The sequence below is a fragment of the Chinchilla lanigera genome, unplaced genomic scaffold (assembly GCF_000276665.1).
Source record: "Chinchilla lanigera isolate Chin_1 unplaced genomic scaffold, ChiLan1.0 scaffold00083, whole genome shotgun sequence".
NCBI lineage: Eukaryota > Metazoa > Chordata > Mammalia > Rodentia > Chinchillidae > Chinchilla > Chinchilla lanigera.
Genome location: NW_004955484.1, coordinates 3,141,306 through 3,159,717, shown reverse-complemented (window position 1 = coordinate 3,159,717; position 18,412 = coordinate 3,141,306). Strand labels below are relative to the sequence as shown.

General features: G+C 44.7%; 1 protein-coding gene across 1 annotated transcript in view; it reads right to left on the bottom strand.

Annotated features, from left to right (window-relative positions):
* LOC102030315 (ATP-dependent RNA helicase DDX19A) overlaps positions 1-17,174 on the bottom strand; it is a 27,310-nt gene extending 10,136 nt beyond the window's left edge. The window contains exons 1-7 of the mRNA XM_005403476.2: positions 17,003-17,174; positions 10,454-10,502; positions 8,047-8,097; positions 6,569-6,704; positions 3,977-4,069; positions 1,932-2,034; positions 1,564-1,678 (exon numbers count right to left, since the gene is read on the bottom strand). Coding sequence (XP_005403533.1) covers positions 1,564-1,678; positions 1,932-2,034; positions 3,977-4,069; positions 6,569-6,704; positions 8,047-8,097; positions 10,454-10,502; positions 17,003-17,059 — 604 coding nt within the window. The 5' untranslated portion in view covers positions 17,060-17,174. The remainder of the gene's footprint in view (positions 1-1,563; positions 1,679-1,931; positions 2,035-3,976; positions 4,070-6,568; positions 6,705-8,046; positions 8,098-10,453; positions 10,503-17,002) is intronic.
* Between the last annotated feature and the right edge of the window lie 1,238 nt (positions 17,175-18,412).

Genomic DNA, 18,412 nt, shown 5'->3' with positions numbered 1-18,412 from the left:
GCAGGCGCTTTGCTGCTGAGCTAAATCCCCAGCCCCTCCATGCTGTTTTTATCACAGTACCTTTATACTATCATTTCAAGTGAGGTATTGTGATACCCCCTCCCTTGCCTTTGTTGCCCGGAATTGCCTTTGCTATTCTAGGTCTCTTCTGGTTCCAAAAGAATTTTAGGATTGTTTTCTCTAATTCTGTGAGATATGCTATTGGAATTTTGATCAGGATTGCATTAAATCTGTATAACAGACTGCAGTTTGGAAGTATGGCCATTTCACTATATTCGTTCTTCCTACCCAAGGGCACGGTATATCTTTCCGTTTTCTGATATCTACTTGAATCTCCTTTTTCAAAGTACTGTAATTTTCAATGTAGAGGTCTTCTACACCCTTCATTAGATCGATTCCTAGATATTTCATTTTTTTGGATCTCCCAGTTTTTTCTTTACTAAAGCTGGTGCTTACTGCTAAAGGAATCTGATCCCAACCTGCCACCCCAGTCCTGCTAATCTAAGCAGGTTCTAGAACTCAAAATTCTGTCTTTTTAGTGAAGAATTCCAGATGCAGACCTGCAGTATAGGAGGCTGAGGCAAGAGAGGATCACAAGTTCAAACCTAACCTAGAGAACTTAGTAAGAACTTGTTTTTAAAACGGGGGGCTGGGACTATAGCTCAGTGTAAAGATACTGGGTTCAGTTCCCAGTACATGAGAAACAAACTCCAGGAGCCTTGCAGAGTTTTCATTGCTGAACAACTTAAAATCTTAAGACTGGAGAGGAGCGGTGGGCTGGGGAGTAGCTCAGTGGTAGGGTGTCTGTTTAGCAAGTGTAAGGTAGGTTTGCACCCTAGGATTGTGGGGAGCACTGGAGAGAAGTGTGAGCAAACCAGCAAGTACAGATATCCCTTGTTTAATGACCTACCTGTTTAAAGACTGTTTGGACTTCGACTGAGGCATGCCACTGCACTTACGACCCATCTTTCTCTTATACAGTTCTCTACTTCTTGTTGATAGAGCCTTAGTGTCTTTTTTTGTACCATACACCTTGTTTATACAGTACTATAATTTTTGCTGATTGTACTGTACAGTACTATAGTTTTATGTTTTGTTATACACTGTAGTACTACATGTAGGAGCTATACAAATAAAAGCAAAGTCATATGGTCAAGGGTTTCCTGTGACCCTTTCCTTTTTTTTGAGATAGCATTTCTACTATGTAGTTCAGGCTGGCCTTGAACTCATTATGTAACCAAAGCTGGCGTAGAACTCAGGGCAATCCTCCTGCCTCAGCCTCCCAAGTGATAGGATTACAGGTATGTACCACCACGCCTGGCCTCCTTTGACCATTTCTTTGTTCTAAATATTGTGATGTACATACTACATATAATTCCTCAGATCAAGTTGCAGGAATGGAACTCAGCCATTAAACGAGGAATGTCTGTACTTAAACTGATTCGCTGAGAGCAATGTAACAAGACGCTAGGGTCCAGCTGAACTAGAAGCTGATACATCACCACATCTTCAAAATCAATACCTAGCACCCCACCCTGCTTACACTGCATCCCTCACACTCACATTTATTGCCTCGAACAGCATAAGCGAGCTTGAGCTCCGGGTAAAATCTGCCCATCTGCTCGATCACTTTTCCCGTCTGAAGCGCCAGTTCGTATGTTGGGGAGAGGCACAGACACTGATGGAGAAACCAGAAAGGATGAAGTTAGCAAGACTACAGGCTTGCCCCGCACAGGCCACCAGGCTCTCCTTCTGGCAGTGGACCAAGCCTCTGGGAGAGAGCTTGGCCTGCTGGGAGCCCTGGCTTGCTTGGGGCTGCGGCTTCCACATGAACTCTGCCTGGTGGGGCCGGGTACATGCACCCACTCTGCCTGAGGGGTCAGCAGGTGTCCCCTCCCAGGCAGGTGAGCCAGGGTTCCCATCGCACCCACCTGAGGATGTCTGTCTGCTGGTTCCACGCGGCTGAGCATGGCCAGGACGAAGGCAGCTGTTTTCCCAGTGCCGGACTGAGACTGGGCGATTAGGTTCTGTGGGCTGGACGGAGGGGGGACAGAAAGGAGACGATTATTGGCAAAACAATGAAGCACGAAATTATTCGTTGTGGGGACGGGACATTTTCCCCCTTTCTGTTTATATACATTATCCCATTTTTTGGCACCGAGCACAAATTACAGGGTAACATTTTTTATAGGTCATTAAAAAAACACCTTTACGGGGCTGGGGATTTAGCTCAGCGGCAGAAGCGCCTGCCTGGCAAGCGCAAGGTCGTGAGTTCGGTTCCTGGTACCGGAGAAAAACCAAAAAAAAAAAAAACACCTTTACTATAAAGGAAATAGTGACTACTGTAGATGGGTTCACACGCAACGTTCCTTCTCGACTCTAGCACAGGATGCCCTCGTTCTGTGCCCAGGGCCCCCGGGAAATCAGGAAGCAGAGTACGGAATGAAGCAGTGCCGACACATCCCCAGGACTCGGCTCCTTTCGCATGTTCACTTTTCCTATCTCCACGGAAATGTAAGTCATCAACCTGCGCACAACTTCATGTGATCCACTGTCATGGGGACTGGTGGCATTTTAGACATTTAAAAAAAGGGCAAAGAAACCTAAGGGGACAAGACCCACCCAGGTCGTAGCTCAGTCCTAGCAGGCAGGAGACAGGAAGGAAAGGAAGGTTTTACGGGGTTCTGACTGTTGACCAGACCCATGTTTTGCTTTCGTTTTTTCTATTTGCTGGGTGGATGAAGAAAAGGAAGAAAAGAGAAAGAGGAGAGTGGAAAGAAGGAAGGGGAGGGAGGTAGTGCTGGAGGGAGAAAGAAGAGAAGAAAATGGACTGAGGTTTTACTTGTTAGATAAGGCTACAGAGGCGCTCCTGGTATTGTCCATCACACCCTTTCTGTAGGGCTCACACACGTCAAAATAATTTTCTCTGGTGGTGCTGGAGACTGAACCCAGGGCCTCTGTACTAAGCTACATCCCCGCCGGCGCCACACAGGATCTCTCTATGTAGTTCAGGCTGGCCTCAAACTGGTGGTGATCCTTCTGCTTCCCAAGTGCTGGGATTACAGGGGTGTGTCACCACACCCGGTCCCTCAGCCCTTTTATTTTTTAAATCAAAAATAGGTATTAAATAGTATGGTGTCTCTGAAGCACAAAAAAAAGGCAGAGCAGAGCAGGGCAGAGCAAAAGCAGAGCAAAAGCAGAGCAAAAGCAGAGCAAAAGCAGAGCAAAGCAAAGCAAAGCAACCCTCGCCACATTTCAAGCCTGAGGTCCAGGTCTGTGGGACCAGCTCTGCAGGCAGAGTGGAACCAGGGCCTGAGTCAGTCCTGGGCGCACACTTAAAGTGGGACCAGCCTGTGGATTTGGCTCTTAGGGCCTGGCTGGGAGGCTGCCTGCCTCACTTTGGGGCACCCAGGCCATGCTTAGGTGTGAGGGAAAGGGATCAAGATGAGAGGTCTGGGCAGCTAAAGGTCAGGGTTCAGACAGGAAGCCAAAGCCACTCAGGTCTATGGTCCAATGGAGAGGGCCAGAGGCAACTGAGGGGGTCCAAGTTACGGATCCTGGGATGGATTCCAGTGCGAACCAGGTCGCTCAGTATTAGTGCTCCAACAACCCTGCCTTTTCATTGAGACAGGGTCTTGCTAAACTGCCCAGGCTGGGCTCAGACTTGCAACCCTCCTGCCTCAGCCCCCAAGAGGGCTGAGATGACAGGAGTGTACTACCCCAGGTCCAGCTTCAAATCACTTCTAAAAAGTCAATTTTTAATATTACATAAAACAAAGCACTATCATTACTGGTTTTTACTTTTAAGTGGGAAAGATAAGAACTGTAGCCAAATCCATGACTTTCTCTGCACCTGCCAAGCTATTTGCCTGAAACACGTCCCCTAAACAGCCTATTTGGTACTCAGCACCAGGAACAGCAGTTCACGGCGACATCAGTAAACCAACTTTGAAAGGTCACTTGGATCTTCACTCACGGTTCAGCGAGCATCATGGGTAATGCGTTCTCTTGTATCTTGGACGGTCGATTAAAGCCCATGGCATAGACTCCTTGGAGAAGCTGTGGCTTCCTAGGAGAAAAAGAAGACATAGGATGGATTTTAGTAGCTAAAATTGTTTTAAGGCCTATAATCCTATCTTCCGTTATGTCTTTTAAAGAGAACAAAAAATAAAATTTCAAAACAAAACAGGAGGGGAACAATGGTTAATACACTGCATATTGTTATCTTTAAATTAGTTACTCAAGAGTATAAGGTATCGGCATGTAACTGTCCAAATAATATTAGCACAAACTTTTCAATGAATTAAGAGTAATCAGTAGTATAACGATCTTAACTATCTGTATTTTTTCTTTTTCCTTCTTTTCTCTATTCCCCATTCCCAGTTTCTCTTTTCCTTTATGTCTTACAAGAATGATGCCTCGTACCTCTATCAGACTTTTTTAATGCCTTGAAAATGCTATCTAAAACCAACTCAAGCTAAGTGTGGCAGCACATGCCCACAGTCACAGCACTCTGGGAGACTGAGCCAGGGGATGGCAAGTTTGAGGCCAGCCTGGGCAACTCAGTGACTTAGCGAAACTGCTAGGCTGGTGGCACATGCTTGTAATTCCAGAACTTAGGAGGCTGAGGCAGGAGGATGGCTGCTGCAAATTCAAGGCCAGCCTGGGCTACATGATGAGTTCCTGAAAAAAAGAAGAAGAGGAGGAGGAGGAAGAAGAAAAGCCAACTTTAAGTCTGAAAAATCAGTACTTCTCTAAGCTTTTCCTAGAGATTAACAGGTAAAAGGTAAATTCTTCTGGCATATATCAGTTCTGAGACACAAAGTGAAAAAAGAAAATAATTGTTGTCTTCTGTTTATAGGGAAAAAAGGCAGTTTCTGATTTGGCTGTCAAGGAAACAAACCATTAGCTAATCAGGACTCAGGCAATCTAATGGCCTCCACTGACTCATTACTTTTATTTTACAGATTTCAATTTTTTTTTTTTTTTTAAATTTTGGTGTCTTGAGATAAGGTCTGGATATGTAGTTCAGGGTGACCTTAAATTCAAGCATGTAGCCCAGGGTGGCTTTGAAGTTGAGGTGATCTTCCTACCTCAGCTTTCCTAATGCTGGAATGACAGGCATAGGCCATCATGCCTGGCCTAGATTTCAAATCTTTTAAGGATAAAAATTCCAAGTATATTAGGTGACTGAGGTTCTAGTCTTTGTTTCCTTTAGCTTCCAACAACTAACTCAGAGAGAACCTAAAGAGGACAATTCATCAGTGGTTGAACTGAGAGCTCAACTCTTTTAGATGAAAGGAACCTAAAAATACCCACTATCTTGGAAGGACAAAATCTCAGTCTCAGGAAACAAAACAGCGCCTCTCTAGTTGCCCTGGTAAGTTTAAGAGCACAAGCAGGGATGACAGATTTGGTGAATAAAGTCCTGGATAGGGGAAATACACAGAGAAAAGTCTAATTTCCTGAAAACCTTAAACATTACACTTTAAAAAACTTGTTCTGCACAATTACTTCACTACCAACTACTTAGCTAATTTTCAATGTCTCTTACTCAGTAACAGCAGAATGTAGCCTGTGTGCCCACTAAGCACACCACGCTACAGATTTTGTTCAACAAAGGCAAGTAATCCGTTTATTCTACCATATTCTTACTCACTAGTTTTTTCTATGGTTTGGATCCTGGTGCGCAGTAGGAATGGTAGGCATGTGTTGTGCTCCTCCAAACAGCCAGCACAGCGGCTGCACGTTAACCCAACCACCTATAAATACCACTTTACTTACTGAAAGAAACAAAACACATGGTACGGACCTTCCTAATTCTCTGCCTTTTAAAACTATATTAAAAGTCCTTTTTTAGCAGAATGCCATAAACATGCCCTCCGTGAGGCTTACTTCTGGGTTCTGGACTTTTTTTAAAATTGGAACTGTCAAAAGTTGCTTTCCACTCTTGGTAATAGGAATGTAGACTCCTTTAACACACTTTTTAAAAGTAGTTAACAAATCCTTCTAAAGAATATAAATCCTATAGCTGGGTGTGGTGGCACACAGTTATAAGGCTGTAATCCCAGCACTTGGGAGGCTGAGGCAGGAGGACTGCCATGAGTTCAAGGCCAGCCTGGGTTACAAAAGTGAGTACAAGGCCAATTTGGACTATATAGTGAGACCTTGTCTCAAATAAAAAAGGGAAGAGGAGAACTGGGTTGCCAAGAGAGGGGCAGAAGAACAGTGTCACTGTGACACTGTTTACACGTCTTCACTCTGCATGTGTTTGCACGTGTGTGTGTTGCTGGAGATGGAACCCAGGTATGTGAGGCAGGCACTCTACCACTGAGCTATCCCCATGCTTAGCCCACTGGATCAACTGAATTATTATTTACTCAAAGTAAGTACACTGAACTATTTTAGGCCACCCTATAGTGTATACTTCTTTTTCCTACATTAGTAAATGTAAAACCTTGCTACCTTTAAAATAAGTAAATAAAAACTTAAAAAACAAAAGAAACAAGTGGAAGTCCAATGAGGAGGGACTAGAAAGGAAGAGCCATTGAAAGCAGTGAATACTCACAGGCGGAGCTCCTCAAAAGACTTCACCGAGTAGAGCGGGGAGCTGGGGTCCCGCTGCAGGACTTCCACTTGGTTTGTGTTATCGACGAGGTTGCTTCTGATCAGCTTGTTGAGTAAAGACTGGGCGGCTCTGTCCTCTGTCCAAGAAACCAGTAGAGTTTGTAGCTACATCAAATCCAGCCCCACCGTGTGAAAATGCTCCATCTCCCTCAGCCCCAGCACCAGACAGCCATGCATGGCTGACGAAAACACCCACACTGGCAGCCCTCCCTGTAAATTCTTAATTGTTGGCACTAGGATTGAATCCAGGGCCCCTGCACTGAGCTATAGCCCCAGCCTGTTTTATTTTTCATTTCCAGAGAGGGTCTCACTACATTGCCAAAACTGCGTAGGCGGGGACAGAGCTCTCAATGCCTTATCCTGTCAGAGTGGCAGGATTATAGGCAGCGCCCCTGCGCCCAGCTCCCCTTACATTCTTGACTACAAGGCACAGGTGGGCTGATGGACTCAGCGAGGCTTCTCGTTTCCATAGTTTCCTAATTCATCTCGGTCCGGAAACCTCCATGCTACCTTCTCCTCTCTCTGCAAGCCTTCAAGTTCTCCACATTCTCACTCCTGACCTCTGCTGTACCCCTGCCCACCTGGGGCTCACCCCCGCCTGTGCACAGGACATTGCTCTCTGCACTGCCTCCTTGCACTATCACCGGTCCCCCTCACTGGGCCACTCCCACCAGCACCTGAACCTATTTTACCATCTCTCTGTTCTTTTTTTTGTCTTTTTGAGGCAGGGTCTCACTATGCAGTGCAAGCTGGCCTTGAGCTCACTTTGTAGCTCAGGCTGGTCTCGAACTTGCGATGATCCTCCTGCCTCAGCCTCTCGAGTGCTGGGACTACAGGCTTACAGGCGTGCCCGGTTTATCATCTCTTTACAAACCTGCTTCCTCCCATTCATTGTCCCCCTTTCTCTCTTTATAAACCTGTCCCATTCATTACCCAACTCTTCTGGAACATTCCCAAAAAGGGCTATCTGTACTCATTTCCTCTCCTTCCCTTTTCTGTTCAGTGTGTACCCTCAACAGCCCTTGCTAAGGTCCTCAATGATTTCCACATGCCACAGTGATCCAATGGTCAATTTGTAGCTGATTTTTCTCTGAGGTGGGATTATGTTATGCTGCCCAAGCTGGCCTCAAAATTGCAATCCTCCCACCTCAGCCTCTCACACAGCTGAGACTACAGGAATACACAATGCACCTGGCACTAGTTACTCTCTTAACTGCCCTGTTACCTCTAGCTGACACACTACTTTGGACACACTTTCTGTGGCTTCCAGGACACAGCACTTGCGACCAGCACTCTGTCTCCCTATGGCTCCTCCTTGGCGGAGCCCCTCATCCTCTCATCTGTAACTCAGCACCACCAGCTCCAGGAGGGCAAGGCTGGGCTCAGGCTCCGTCCCTGCCACAGGGCTCGGAGTGTTACCTTTCTCCTCTTCATCTGTCTTCTCTGCAGTGGGACTGGTTTTGACAACACCTATAGAAGAAAACAGCTGCCATTAGAAAGCAATTTTTAAACCCACCTAAAAGGCGGGACAACGAAAACACTAAAACTTGTTTCAGTGGCCCAAATATAGAAACTGGCATTTCATTTTTTGGAGGTTTTTTGTTTTTTTTTCCAGTACCGGAATCAAACTCATGACCTTGCGCTTGCCAGGCAGGCGCTGTGCCGCTGAGCTAAATCCACAGCCCCCAAAACTGGCATTTCTTTATATTTAATAGACTGTACTTCTAGAGAGTTCTTAAGTGCTTAAGAAAAATTTATCACTTGACTTACTCAAGTGAAATACAGGTTTCAATCAGCAAACACAACTATCAGGTTGGCCAAATTCTAAATGTTTGGTTAAAAATAGGTAAGTCTGATTAAATACTCGTGATGAGGCTAAAGAGAAACAGAGTTACAGGTGGTGCTGCTAGAAATACAAATTGATGTGACACTTATAGATGGAGGTATTCTGAACACACCTATAAAAACTGCAAATGCATATGCCTTTGTCCTATACATCTTTTGGAACTTTATCCCACAAAAACATTGCACACATAAAAAAATTTAAGTTCACAATTACTCCATAAGGAACTGTTTATAAGACAAAAGAATGCGACAAACCTAACCAACTAACAATAGATGACCGGTTAAATAAATTACTATGTTTCACACAGTACAGTACCATGTAGTTATAAAACAGAGAAAATACTATGTTCTGACATATAAATCTTTTCTTTTCTTTTTTGAGACAGGGTCTTGCTATGTAGTTCAGGATAGCTTTGAACTATGTAGCCTAGGCTGGCCTTGAACTCATGGCAATCCTCCTGCCTCAGCTTCTTGAGTGCTGGGATTTACAGGCATGGGCCGCCATGCCTGGCTTGAGAATCAATGTTTGTACTAACAAAGCATTGTTGCTTTGCATAACGAAACTATGGAAGAATGCCCAAAGTCCAGTAACAGTGGCCACTCACAAGATGGGGCGTTATGAGCTGAACTGTGTCTTCCTGAAATCTCTATGCTCATATTCTAACCTCCAGTACCTGAGAATGTGACCTCATTTGGGAATGGGGTGACTGTGGGTATAATTAGTTAAGCTAAGGTTTCTAAAGCAAGAGTCCCCACCCTGAGAGAGGAAGCCCAGTATCAATCTCTGGCCTGTTAGGAACCAGGCCACAATACAGGAGTTGAGCAGCGTGTGAGCCAACAACCTTTATAGTTACAACCCTGGGGGATGTTTGAAGCATCCTGAAACCATACTCTCCCCCATCTCATGGAAAAACCATCTTCCATGAAATTGGTTCCTTGCACCAAAAAGCAAAAAGTTTGGAGACTACTGCTCTAGTGTGTGCCGTAATCCAATTATCACTGATAGCAAGGGCAGACTGTCACCTGTCATGTATGTGACTCTATAATTGTTTTTTTTCCTTTGTTTTTTGAGATAAGGTCTTGCTTATGTAGTTCAGCCTGGCCTTGAACTTACTATGTAGTCTAGGCTGGCCTTGACTCATGGAGATCCTCCTGCATCAGCCTCCCAAGTAGTGCTGAAATTACAGGTGTGTACCACCACGCTCAGCAAATATTGACATTTTAAAGTTTAGAAAAACAAAAACAAAAAAAAACTCCCAACAATATGCCTGGGTCCTTATAGAAGGGAAAACTGAGGGCTGAGATGTACCCTAGAGAGAAAGCACTTACCTAGCGTACTTAAGGCCCTGGGTTCGGTCCCCAGCACCACAAAGAGGTGGCACTATTGGGCACCAGACATGCACCCAGGGGCTGCTATGGGAAGATGAAAGCAGAGACAGGGGACATGCAGTTACAAACCGTGTGACCCCCAACAGCAGCAAACCAGAGAGCCGGAGAGAGGCCTGCAGCAGAGTCCTCCTCCTTGCCTGGGAGACAGCCAACCTTGCGGACACCCGGGCTTTCCAAACCCTGAGCTGACACACTGCTACTCCTCATCCCCCACCCAAGCTTCGCGGCGCTTCACTAGGACACCCCAGCAAAGGACCACACAGGAGGCTGCAGGTGAGACCTCACACCTTTTTATACTTTCTGAGTGTGGAGCCCAGATTCAGTTTTTTTAAAATTTAAAAATATTTCAAGATAACAGCAGTAAGTGAACAAGTGTAACAGTAACTCTTGCTGTTAAGGGAGTCAGGGATTAGGAAAATCCGAGAAGTGGACATTTCACCTCTTCAGTAATGAAATCTAATTTCAGGCTCTAGGCTCCAGGGCTGTCTCATGCCCCTAAAGGAAAGCACTGCTCACTGCACCTGTGAGGGCAAAACAGAGCACACGTGTACGTGTACTGGGTTGTACTGGCCGGCAGGCACTAGCGACTCACCATTGGTATCCGGTTTGACTTTCTCTTCCTTGATCTGCAAACTGCTCATCTGAATAGGAACAAAAGGAGAAAGAGTAAGCGAAGGTCCCAGTCAAAGAAGGGCTGGGCAAGGAAGAGCTCCCCAGGGACATTCTAGCAATAACTGCTGCACAGGACACTCAGGGAGCCCGTCTGTTGTGCTCAAGACAGAACTGCTAAGAGCCTCGGCTGGGGTGCTAAATGTCATGACAGGGAGAAAGTATAAAAGAATCCAAAACCTCTGCTTTCCTCCCAGGTATACTCTTTCTGGAACGTCTGATCTTTACTAAATATTATGTCTTCTCAGTGGTACAATCAATCACAGTTCTTTCCTGAGAATGGTATCACTTATACACTTCAATAAGCTCCCCACCCTGCCGGAAGCACTGGGGACTGTTCTCAGGGCCTCAAGAATATTTGGCAAGTGTTCTACCCTGAGTTATACCTCCAAGCCCTGCTTTGTCCTTTTTAATCCTGAAATTTACACTGTATCAAAGGAACAGAAAATAAACTATAATCCTCTGCAATCCCAGCACTCTGGGAGACAGAGGCAAGAGGACTGCAAGTTTGAGCCCAGTGTAGACAACTTAATTAGACCCTGTTTCAAATAAAAAAATAAAGCCAAGCATAGTGGTGCACGCACTCAGGAGGCTGAAGCAGGAAGATCGCCACAAGTTGAGGCCAGCCTGGACTACATACTAAGTTCAAGACCAGTCTGAACTATATAGCAAGACCCTCAAAAACAAAATAAAATGAAGGGCCTGGATTCTATCCATAGCACTGCAAACTTACTACAATGAAACAACTGACAAAGCCAAGTACATGATAGGAAAATGTTTTAAATTTTGAAATACAAACTTGCTTAGTAAGTTGCAAAGGAAAGTGCCAGTAGATCAATAATTAATAAACTTGCAGTCACGTCTCTACTTTTGCAAGAACTAATTTTCTGTGTTCTAAGAATTGGGAAGAGGAAGAAGTGGGCTATAAAGATGGTATTATAAAGGTGTGTTGTTAGGTTCTGAGACTTTCCAAGCCATCTCATAGGCCCACGCCCCACCCCCTGAGTTGACATACTAAGTCACTAACCTTCTGGTAACCACTGGTTCCTGAGGGCTGATTATACACCTCATTAAATAATCATTCCCCGTCCTAGTTGAACTTTTCCCAACTGATCCTATTCTGGGCCTTTGGGAGAAGGAAGCCCCACAGTAAGAGTATTCATCTGAGCTCTTCAGAGACCAGCTTTTCCAGAGAAAAAGCAGAGCCACACACTCTCTCCTTGGGGGAGACACCCTTTCTCTGATGGCCAATGAGAAAACTGACCTGGATCCAGGAAGGTATTTTTCCAGGTCTTAACGACTGGCTGGTTACTCTTCATCCTCAGGATGTATACAATGGGGCTGTAATAACTTCAATTGGGATGGTTGGAAAATGTGATTGAGACCATCTGGAGTCCCCTAATTGGACCACACTGATTAGTGTAATCTCCAGAAAGCCTGACTGATGCCAAGAGTGGTGTTACCCATTTACAATCCCAGCAACTCAAGAAGCTGAAGCAGGAAGATCACAAATTAAAGCTCAGGCTGGGCAAATGAGCAGACCTTGTATCAAACAACAACAACAACAACAACAAAAAACAGCCCTAAAAAAAGGCTGGAGATGTACCTCATAGTGATGTATGCCTATAATCCCAGCACTGGGGAGGCTGAAGCAGGAAGATCATCATAACTCTGAGGTCAGCCTGGACTACACAGTGAGTTAAACTCTCTGAACTACATAGAGAGCACTAGTTTCAAAAAACAAAACAAAACACACAACACACACACACACACACACAAACTACAAAGCTACTGTGAGAAAAAACAGCATAGTACTGGCAAAAAAAAACCAGACCTGAGGATCAATGGAACAAATTAGAAGTTGCAGAAACAACTCCAAACACACTCAGTTGCTTTATCGTCAACAAAGGAACCAATAAAAAGCTTTTCCACAGCAAAAGAAACCACCAACAGAGTGAAGAGACAAGCGAGTCTGGGAAAATTTTTTTTGCCAGTTGATCCTCAAAGGACTACTATCTAGAATATATAAAGAACTACCTAGAATATTTGAAGAACTAAAAATAAATAAATAAATAGATAGATAATACATCAGACCCTCCCAAATTTAAAGACCTAGTTCAAAAATAGGCATCTGAAATGAACAGGTACTTTTCAGTTGAAAAAGTAGAAACAGCAAATATATGAAAAAATGTTTAACATCCCTGGTTATCTGACAGATGCAACACTGATATTCCATCTCACTCCAGTAAGAATGGCTGTTATCAAGAAATCAGCCAATAACAAATGCTGGCAGGGCTGTTGGGGAAAAGGAACCCTTCTTCACTATTGGTGGGAGTGTAGACTGGTGCAACCACTATGGAAATCAGTACGGAAATTCCTCAAAAACCTAAAATTAGAGGTTCCATTTGACCCAGCTATTCCCCTTCGTGGTATCTTAATGAAAGGAAAGCATCATACCACAGCAATATATGCACACTGATGTTTACAGCAGCACAGTTTATAATAGCCAAACCTTGGAAACAGTCCAAGTGCCTACCAACCGATGAATGGTTAAAGAAGATGTGACTTTTTTATACAATGGAGTCCTACTCTGCCATAAAGGGTAAGCTTGAGACATTTTTAGCTAAATGGATGCACCCTGAGACCATACTCAAGTGAAATAAATTGGACACATGTGTTCAAATAGCTCATGCTTTCTCTGGTGTGAGAAACTGAAAGTGTAAATAAGGACTAAAATATATAATAGATATTGGGAAATGGGAAGAAAATGTTCAAATGAGAAAGGGAACAAGGGACAGGGAGTGGGGAAGAAAGAAGGGGCAAGAAAAAAAATAGAAGGAAAAAATGCAAACAAAGCTTTTATAAATAAAAAGGGGAAGTGAGGTGGAAGGGAAGGGAAATGGGAAAAAAAAGATTCACAAACCTATCGTGTAGCTACAAACTCCCTATGATGAATGTCATCATTATATATACCTACAATGTACTAATAAAACAAAACAAAACAAATTTTTAAATAAAAAAGAGGCATCTTCAACCATCAGGAAGCACTGTTTAAAACATTTATACCCAGCTGTCCAAGATTGGCCTGAGCAAGACAGGGAGACCCTATATAAATTAATCAAACAAATAAAAAACCCATTTATAAGCAGGATGGTTACAACCAGATACTAACTATGTTTAGGAATATACTGGTAACATTCACATCATAGTAAGATTACGGTCACCTTGGATGTGTGTGGTACTGCCCAGGGCCTCCTATACTATACAGGTGCTCTACCACTGTGCTACGTCCCCGGCTTCGGGTCACACATTTTAAAACCTTTAGATTTGAAGGTGGGCACAATGGTACAAGCTTGTAATTCTACCACTCAGGAGGCGGAGGCAGGAGTATTGCAAGTTTAAGGACTATGTATTGAGTTGAAGGCCAGGATGAATTACAGTGAGATCCTGTCTTCAAAAATATAAAAAGCCAGGCATAATGGCTCAGGCCTATAATCTCAGCACTCAGGAGGCTGAGGCAGGAGGATCACTGTAAGTTCAAGACCAACCTGGGTTACAAAGTGAGTTCAAAGCCAGCCTGAACTGCAGAGTGAGACTCTGTCTCCAAAAAAAAAAAAGAAAAGAAAAAGAAAGAAATCATAGTTATAAGCACAATTATAGTCTTCGAGACAAATCACCAAACTAACTGAAAACTTCTAGTGCTTTCCAGATACCGACTTTACTTGAACTCACAACATTTAGACCCGTACTTATTCTCTAGACCAAATCTGCCCTCCTGCCCACTTTCCTATTATTGTTACTAGCACTTAGTAACAATGCCTGGAGAATAAAGGTTGAAGATACTAACATTTGCCTTTATCTCCCTTCTGTTCTTTGTATTACATTAGCAAATTCTTATATGTAGTTTTTTCAGAGGTACTAGGGAATGAACCTAGGGCCTTCACACTGAGCTACATTCTCAGCCCTTTTTGAAGCAGGGTTTCATTCAATTGCTAAGCTGACGAGGCTGGCTAGAACTTGTGACCCTCCTACCTCAGCTTCCTAGAGTGCTAGGATTACAGGCAAGTGCCGCCATGCCCAGCTCACAATATCTTTTGATTCCACTCCTTCATCTTCACTTCCACTGCCCAAAATATGTCCTCAATCTCTGGGCAATCAGAGTAACCTGCACATTGATCTCCTTTCATTTAGGTGTCACTCCTTCTGATACATTTTGCTCTCTGCAGTCCACTAGCTGTCAGTATTTCTCTTAAAAATGGCAAACCTGCTAAATACAGACTTTACTCTTGAGTCCTTGGTTAAGGTTCGCAGTAGATTTTCTGCAATGTTTTCATTACTGTCCCTACCCCAACCTAAGGTTGAGCAAAAATGAGTTGACTCTTGTCCAACACTTTGGCACATTCTGTTCTAAAATGCCTTTTACCTTCACTTGTTCTAATGGTTGATACATTGTATCAACTTGAGAAGTTAGCGGCTTAACTAAGTAACTCAGCAATTCTACATCTTAGGGGGATAGAGGACATGTCCTGGGGTGGCTGTTTACTCTCCAAGATGTTGTAATGGTTGATTCATTGTGTCAACCTGAGAAGTTTGGAAGTTTAACTTCAAAAATATAAAAAGTGACTCAACAGTGGGCCAGGGTTCTCACTTTGTAAACATACTGAACCTGTGCAACAGGAGGGCAGGGAGATGGTTTGAGTAGCCTGCTTACAATATAAAGGAGTTCCGGAAGGAGGTCTGTTCCTCTTCTTTTTGCTCTCCGCGCTTTTGGCCTTGAACTGTTGCCCCTCTGCTATGCCACTTTGCCTTGGAACCAGCTGATTATGGACTGAAACCTCCACAAACTGTGAGCTTCCTTCCTTAAATCTGGGTGTGGGGTATTCTGTTTCAGCAAAGAGAAAACTAACTAAGACACCTGTTTTTAATATGATTCATGCAGGGCATGGAGGTGCATGCTTGTAATCCCAGCACTCAGGAGGCTGAGGCAGAAGGATCATTGTGAGTTGGAGGCCAGCCTGGGTTACAAAGTGAGCTCAAGGCCAGCTTGAACTGCAAAGCCAGACCCTGTCTCAAAAAAAGACAAAAACAAACAAACAAGATTCACTTTCTAACATCCAGCTCACAAGAAAGTACCTGTTTTTTCTACTCATAAATATTATTTCTCAAAAGCTCACACATCACATTATCCTTACCATTCTGATAACATTTTCCCCCTTCTAGCCTTTCTATCTAGATTGTAAATCTGCTTCCTATACTCCAATGGACTTAGACCATTTCAAATACCTGCTGACAAACTGAAAATACTCCTGAAGCCATAAACATGGCTGGAGGACTGGGCATGGTGGTGCACGCATATAATGCCAGCACTGAGCTAGGACGATCGCTGGGAGTTTGAGGCCAGCCTGGGACACGCTGAGTCCAAGGCCAGCCTAAACTACATAGCAAGACCTTGTCTCGAGCAAACAAAACAAAACAAAACAAACCATGGCTGGAGAAGCAATGTAATTCACGCATTAAAAAGTCTGGTAAGGCTACCATAAAACAAAGAAAACCTTACATTCTTTTTGTTGCTTTGTTTTTGTTACCGTAAATCGAACTCAGGACCTTGCGCTTGCCAGGCAGGCATTGTGCCGCTGAGCTACATTCCCGGCTCTTGTTGCTTTATTTTTTAAGACAGGGTCTTGCTATGTATATCTGGCTGGCCTCGGACTCTGGGCCATATGATCCTCCTGCCTCAGCCTCCCAAGTATTCTATTAACATTCTTAAAATCAAAAGTCTATTATCACCAAACAAACCTAAACTTAATGTCTTGGACATAAACCAACAATTTACATTATACCTTCCAGGTGAATAGATCTTCAGTAATAAAAAGCAACCTATGAAACTAAACATCACTTTAAACATCAATGAAACAATTCGTGTCTCCCTCCAATATGTGCAGTTGACTGAAACATGACATCTAAATCTGAGCGGGGTACGGTGGCCCCTGCCTGTAATCCCAGCACTCGGGAGGCTGAGCTCGGATTGCGAGTTCGAGGTCAGCCTACTGTACGTGGCGAGACTCTAGCCTTAAAAAAAGCGAGGATAAACCCGAATCTGTTACTCTACAAAAAGCGACAAACCCAGTCACGTTAAGCATGGATGTAAGAATCGTTAAATATAAAGTCGCCCAAGAACGCTCCAAAACACTGAACGAGAAAGAATCGCCTTCCCTTAGAATCACCACGAGAAAGCGGCGCCCTTGGGAGGCACGGCACACGCAGCGCGGACAGACTTCACCACAGGAGCAATTCTCCAGCCCGCATGAAGATAAAATGCTCGGCAGCCGTTTCTTTTGCCCCGGGCCCTCCGACTAGGTGACCGCCCGCGGCAAACTGCGGCAGCGCGCAGGCCGCGGGCCACTCGGAAAGCTCCGGGGCTCCAGACAGCGCCGCGTGGGCCCGTTACGTTCTTCCGCCCGAAGCCACTTACCGACTTGACAGCTGCCTCCTGCTCGTCCACTGCCAGGGCCCAAGAGTCTGTGGCCATGGTCCCGGAGAAGAGAAAGGTACTCGAGAAAACCTGCACCACTTAGCCCGTCCACGCTTGCCCTCGCCACCAGCCGGCGCGAAACTCCGCTCACGCGGGCCGGAAGCGCCGTACGCGAAGGTGACGTCACTTCCTACAAGGCGCGACGTCATCTCTCTGCGCCTCGCCTATCCTGGGGTTTCCCTTCTTCCCCAAGACGGCAAACCCGGTTTGTTTGTTTTCCGGTAGCGGAGGTTGAACGCAAGACTTTCACCCTGACCTACATCCCCGTGCCTTTTAAAAAAATTATGAGTCAGGCTCGAACTTGCGATCTTCCTGCCTCAGCGCTGTCCTCCTAGAAGGAATCAAGAGATCACCTTCCAAAGCATGAAGTTAAAAGAACACACTGAGGGACTGGGCTTACCCCGCCCGCCACGTCCAGGCACCACGTGCGGTAAGGCAGCTGCCGGAGTGAGCTGGACCCGGGCTTGGCGCACGCCTGTAATCCCAGCACGCTGGAGGCTGAGGCAGGAGGAGCGCAGTGAGTTAAAGGCCAGCCTGAACTGCGTAGCGAGACCTTGTCTCAAAAAAAAAAAGTGAGCCTGGGGGAGACCAGTAGAGTTATTCGGGTAGTCACCAAAATCTTGACAAAGGCTGTCCTTTTAACTGATGGTTTTAGGTTGACTCAAGACACAACCATGGATAGCTGCTATAGAGTTCATGACTATTAGCTTTAGGAGAGCAAGGTTCATGATCAATTCCGAGTTTCTGGCATGAGCAACGGGAGACTATAATGCCATTTTGTGAATTTAACTTGGAGGAAGAGCCGAGAGCACAGTCTGGGTGTGTGGAGCCGTGGTGTTTGGCAATGGGATAAGATGATGGGTTCCATGCTGGTCATGTTGCCATGTGGGCAGTTGTTTCTGCCATCCTAGGGTTCAATATCAAGTCTTGGTACAGATTTGGAAGTTGATAAAAGACAAAGCCACCAGAATGAACAAAATTGCTGGTACAACAGAGAGGAAGAAATGGTCTAGCACAGAACCGTGGAGAAGTTACATTTAAGAGGTGAATAAAGCAATCTGCCAAGGAGCTGAGACGTGGTCCGAGAAGACAGACCAGTAAGTGGGGGTGTCACTTCACTCGCTAGAAAAGTGGCTCGAAGACGCTCTTGTCCATTTGTTAAATACTGCTGAGATATGATGACCAAAACGTGCTTTTTGGATTAGGAACATGTAGGGCATCAGTGTCTTCGGTGGAAGCTATTTCAAGGGAGCCTGAAGTCAGGCTGCAGACTTTTAGTAGTAGAACTCAGTCCATAGAAACAAATCTCCAAGACTTTTGGCCATCAAGAAATAAGAGAATAGAAGAGGA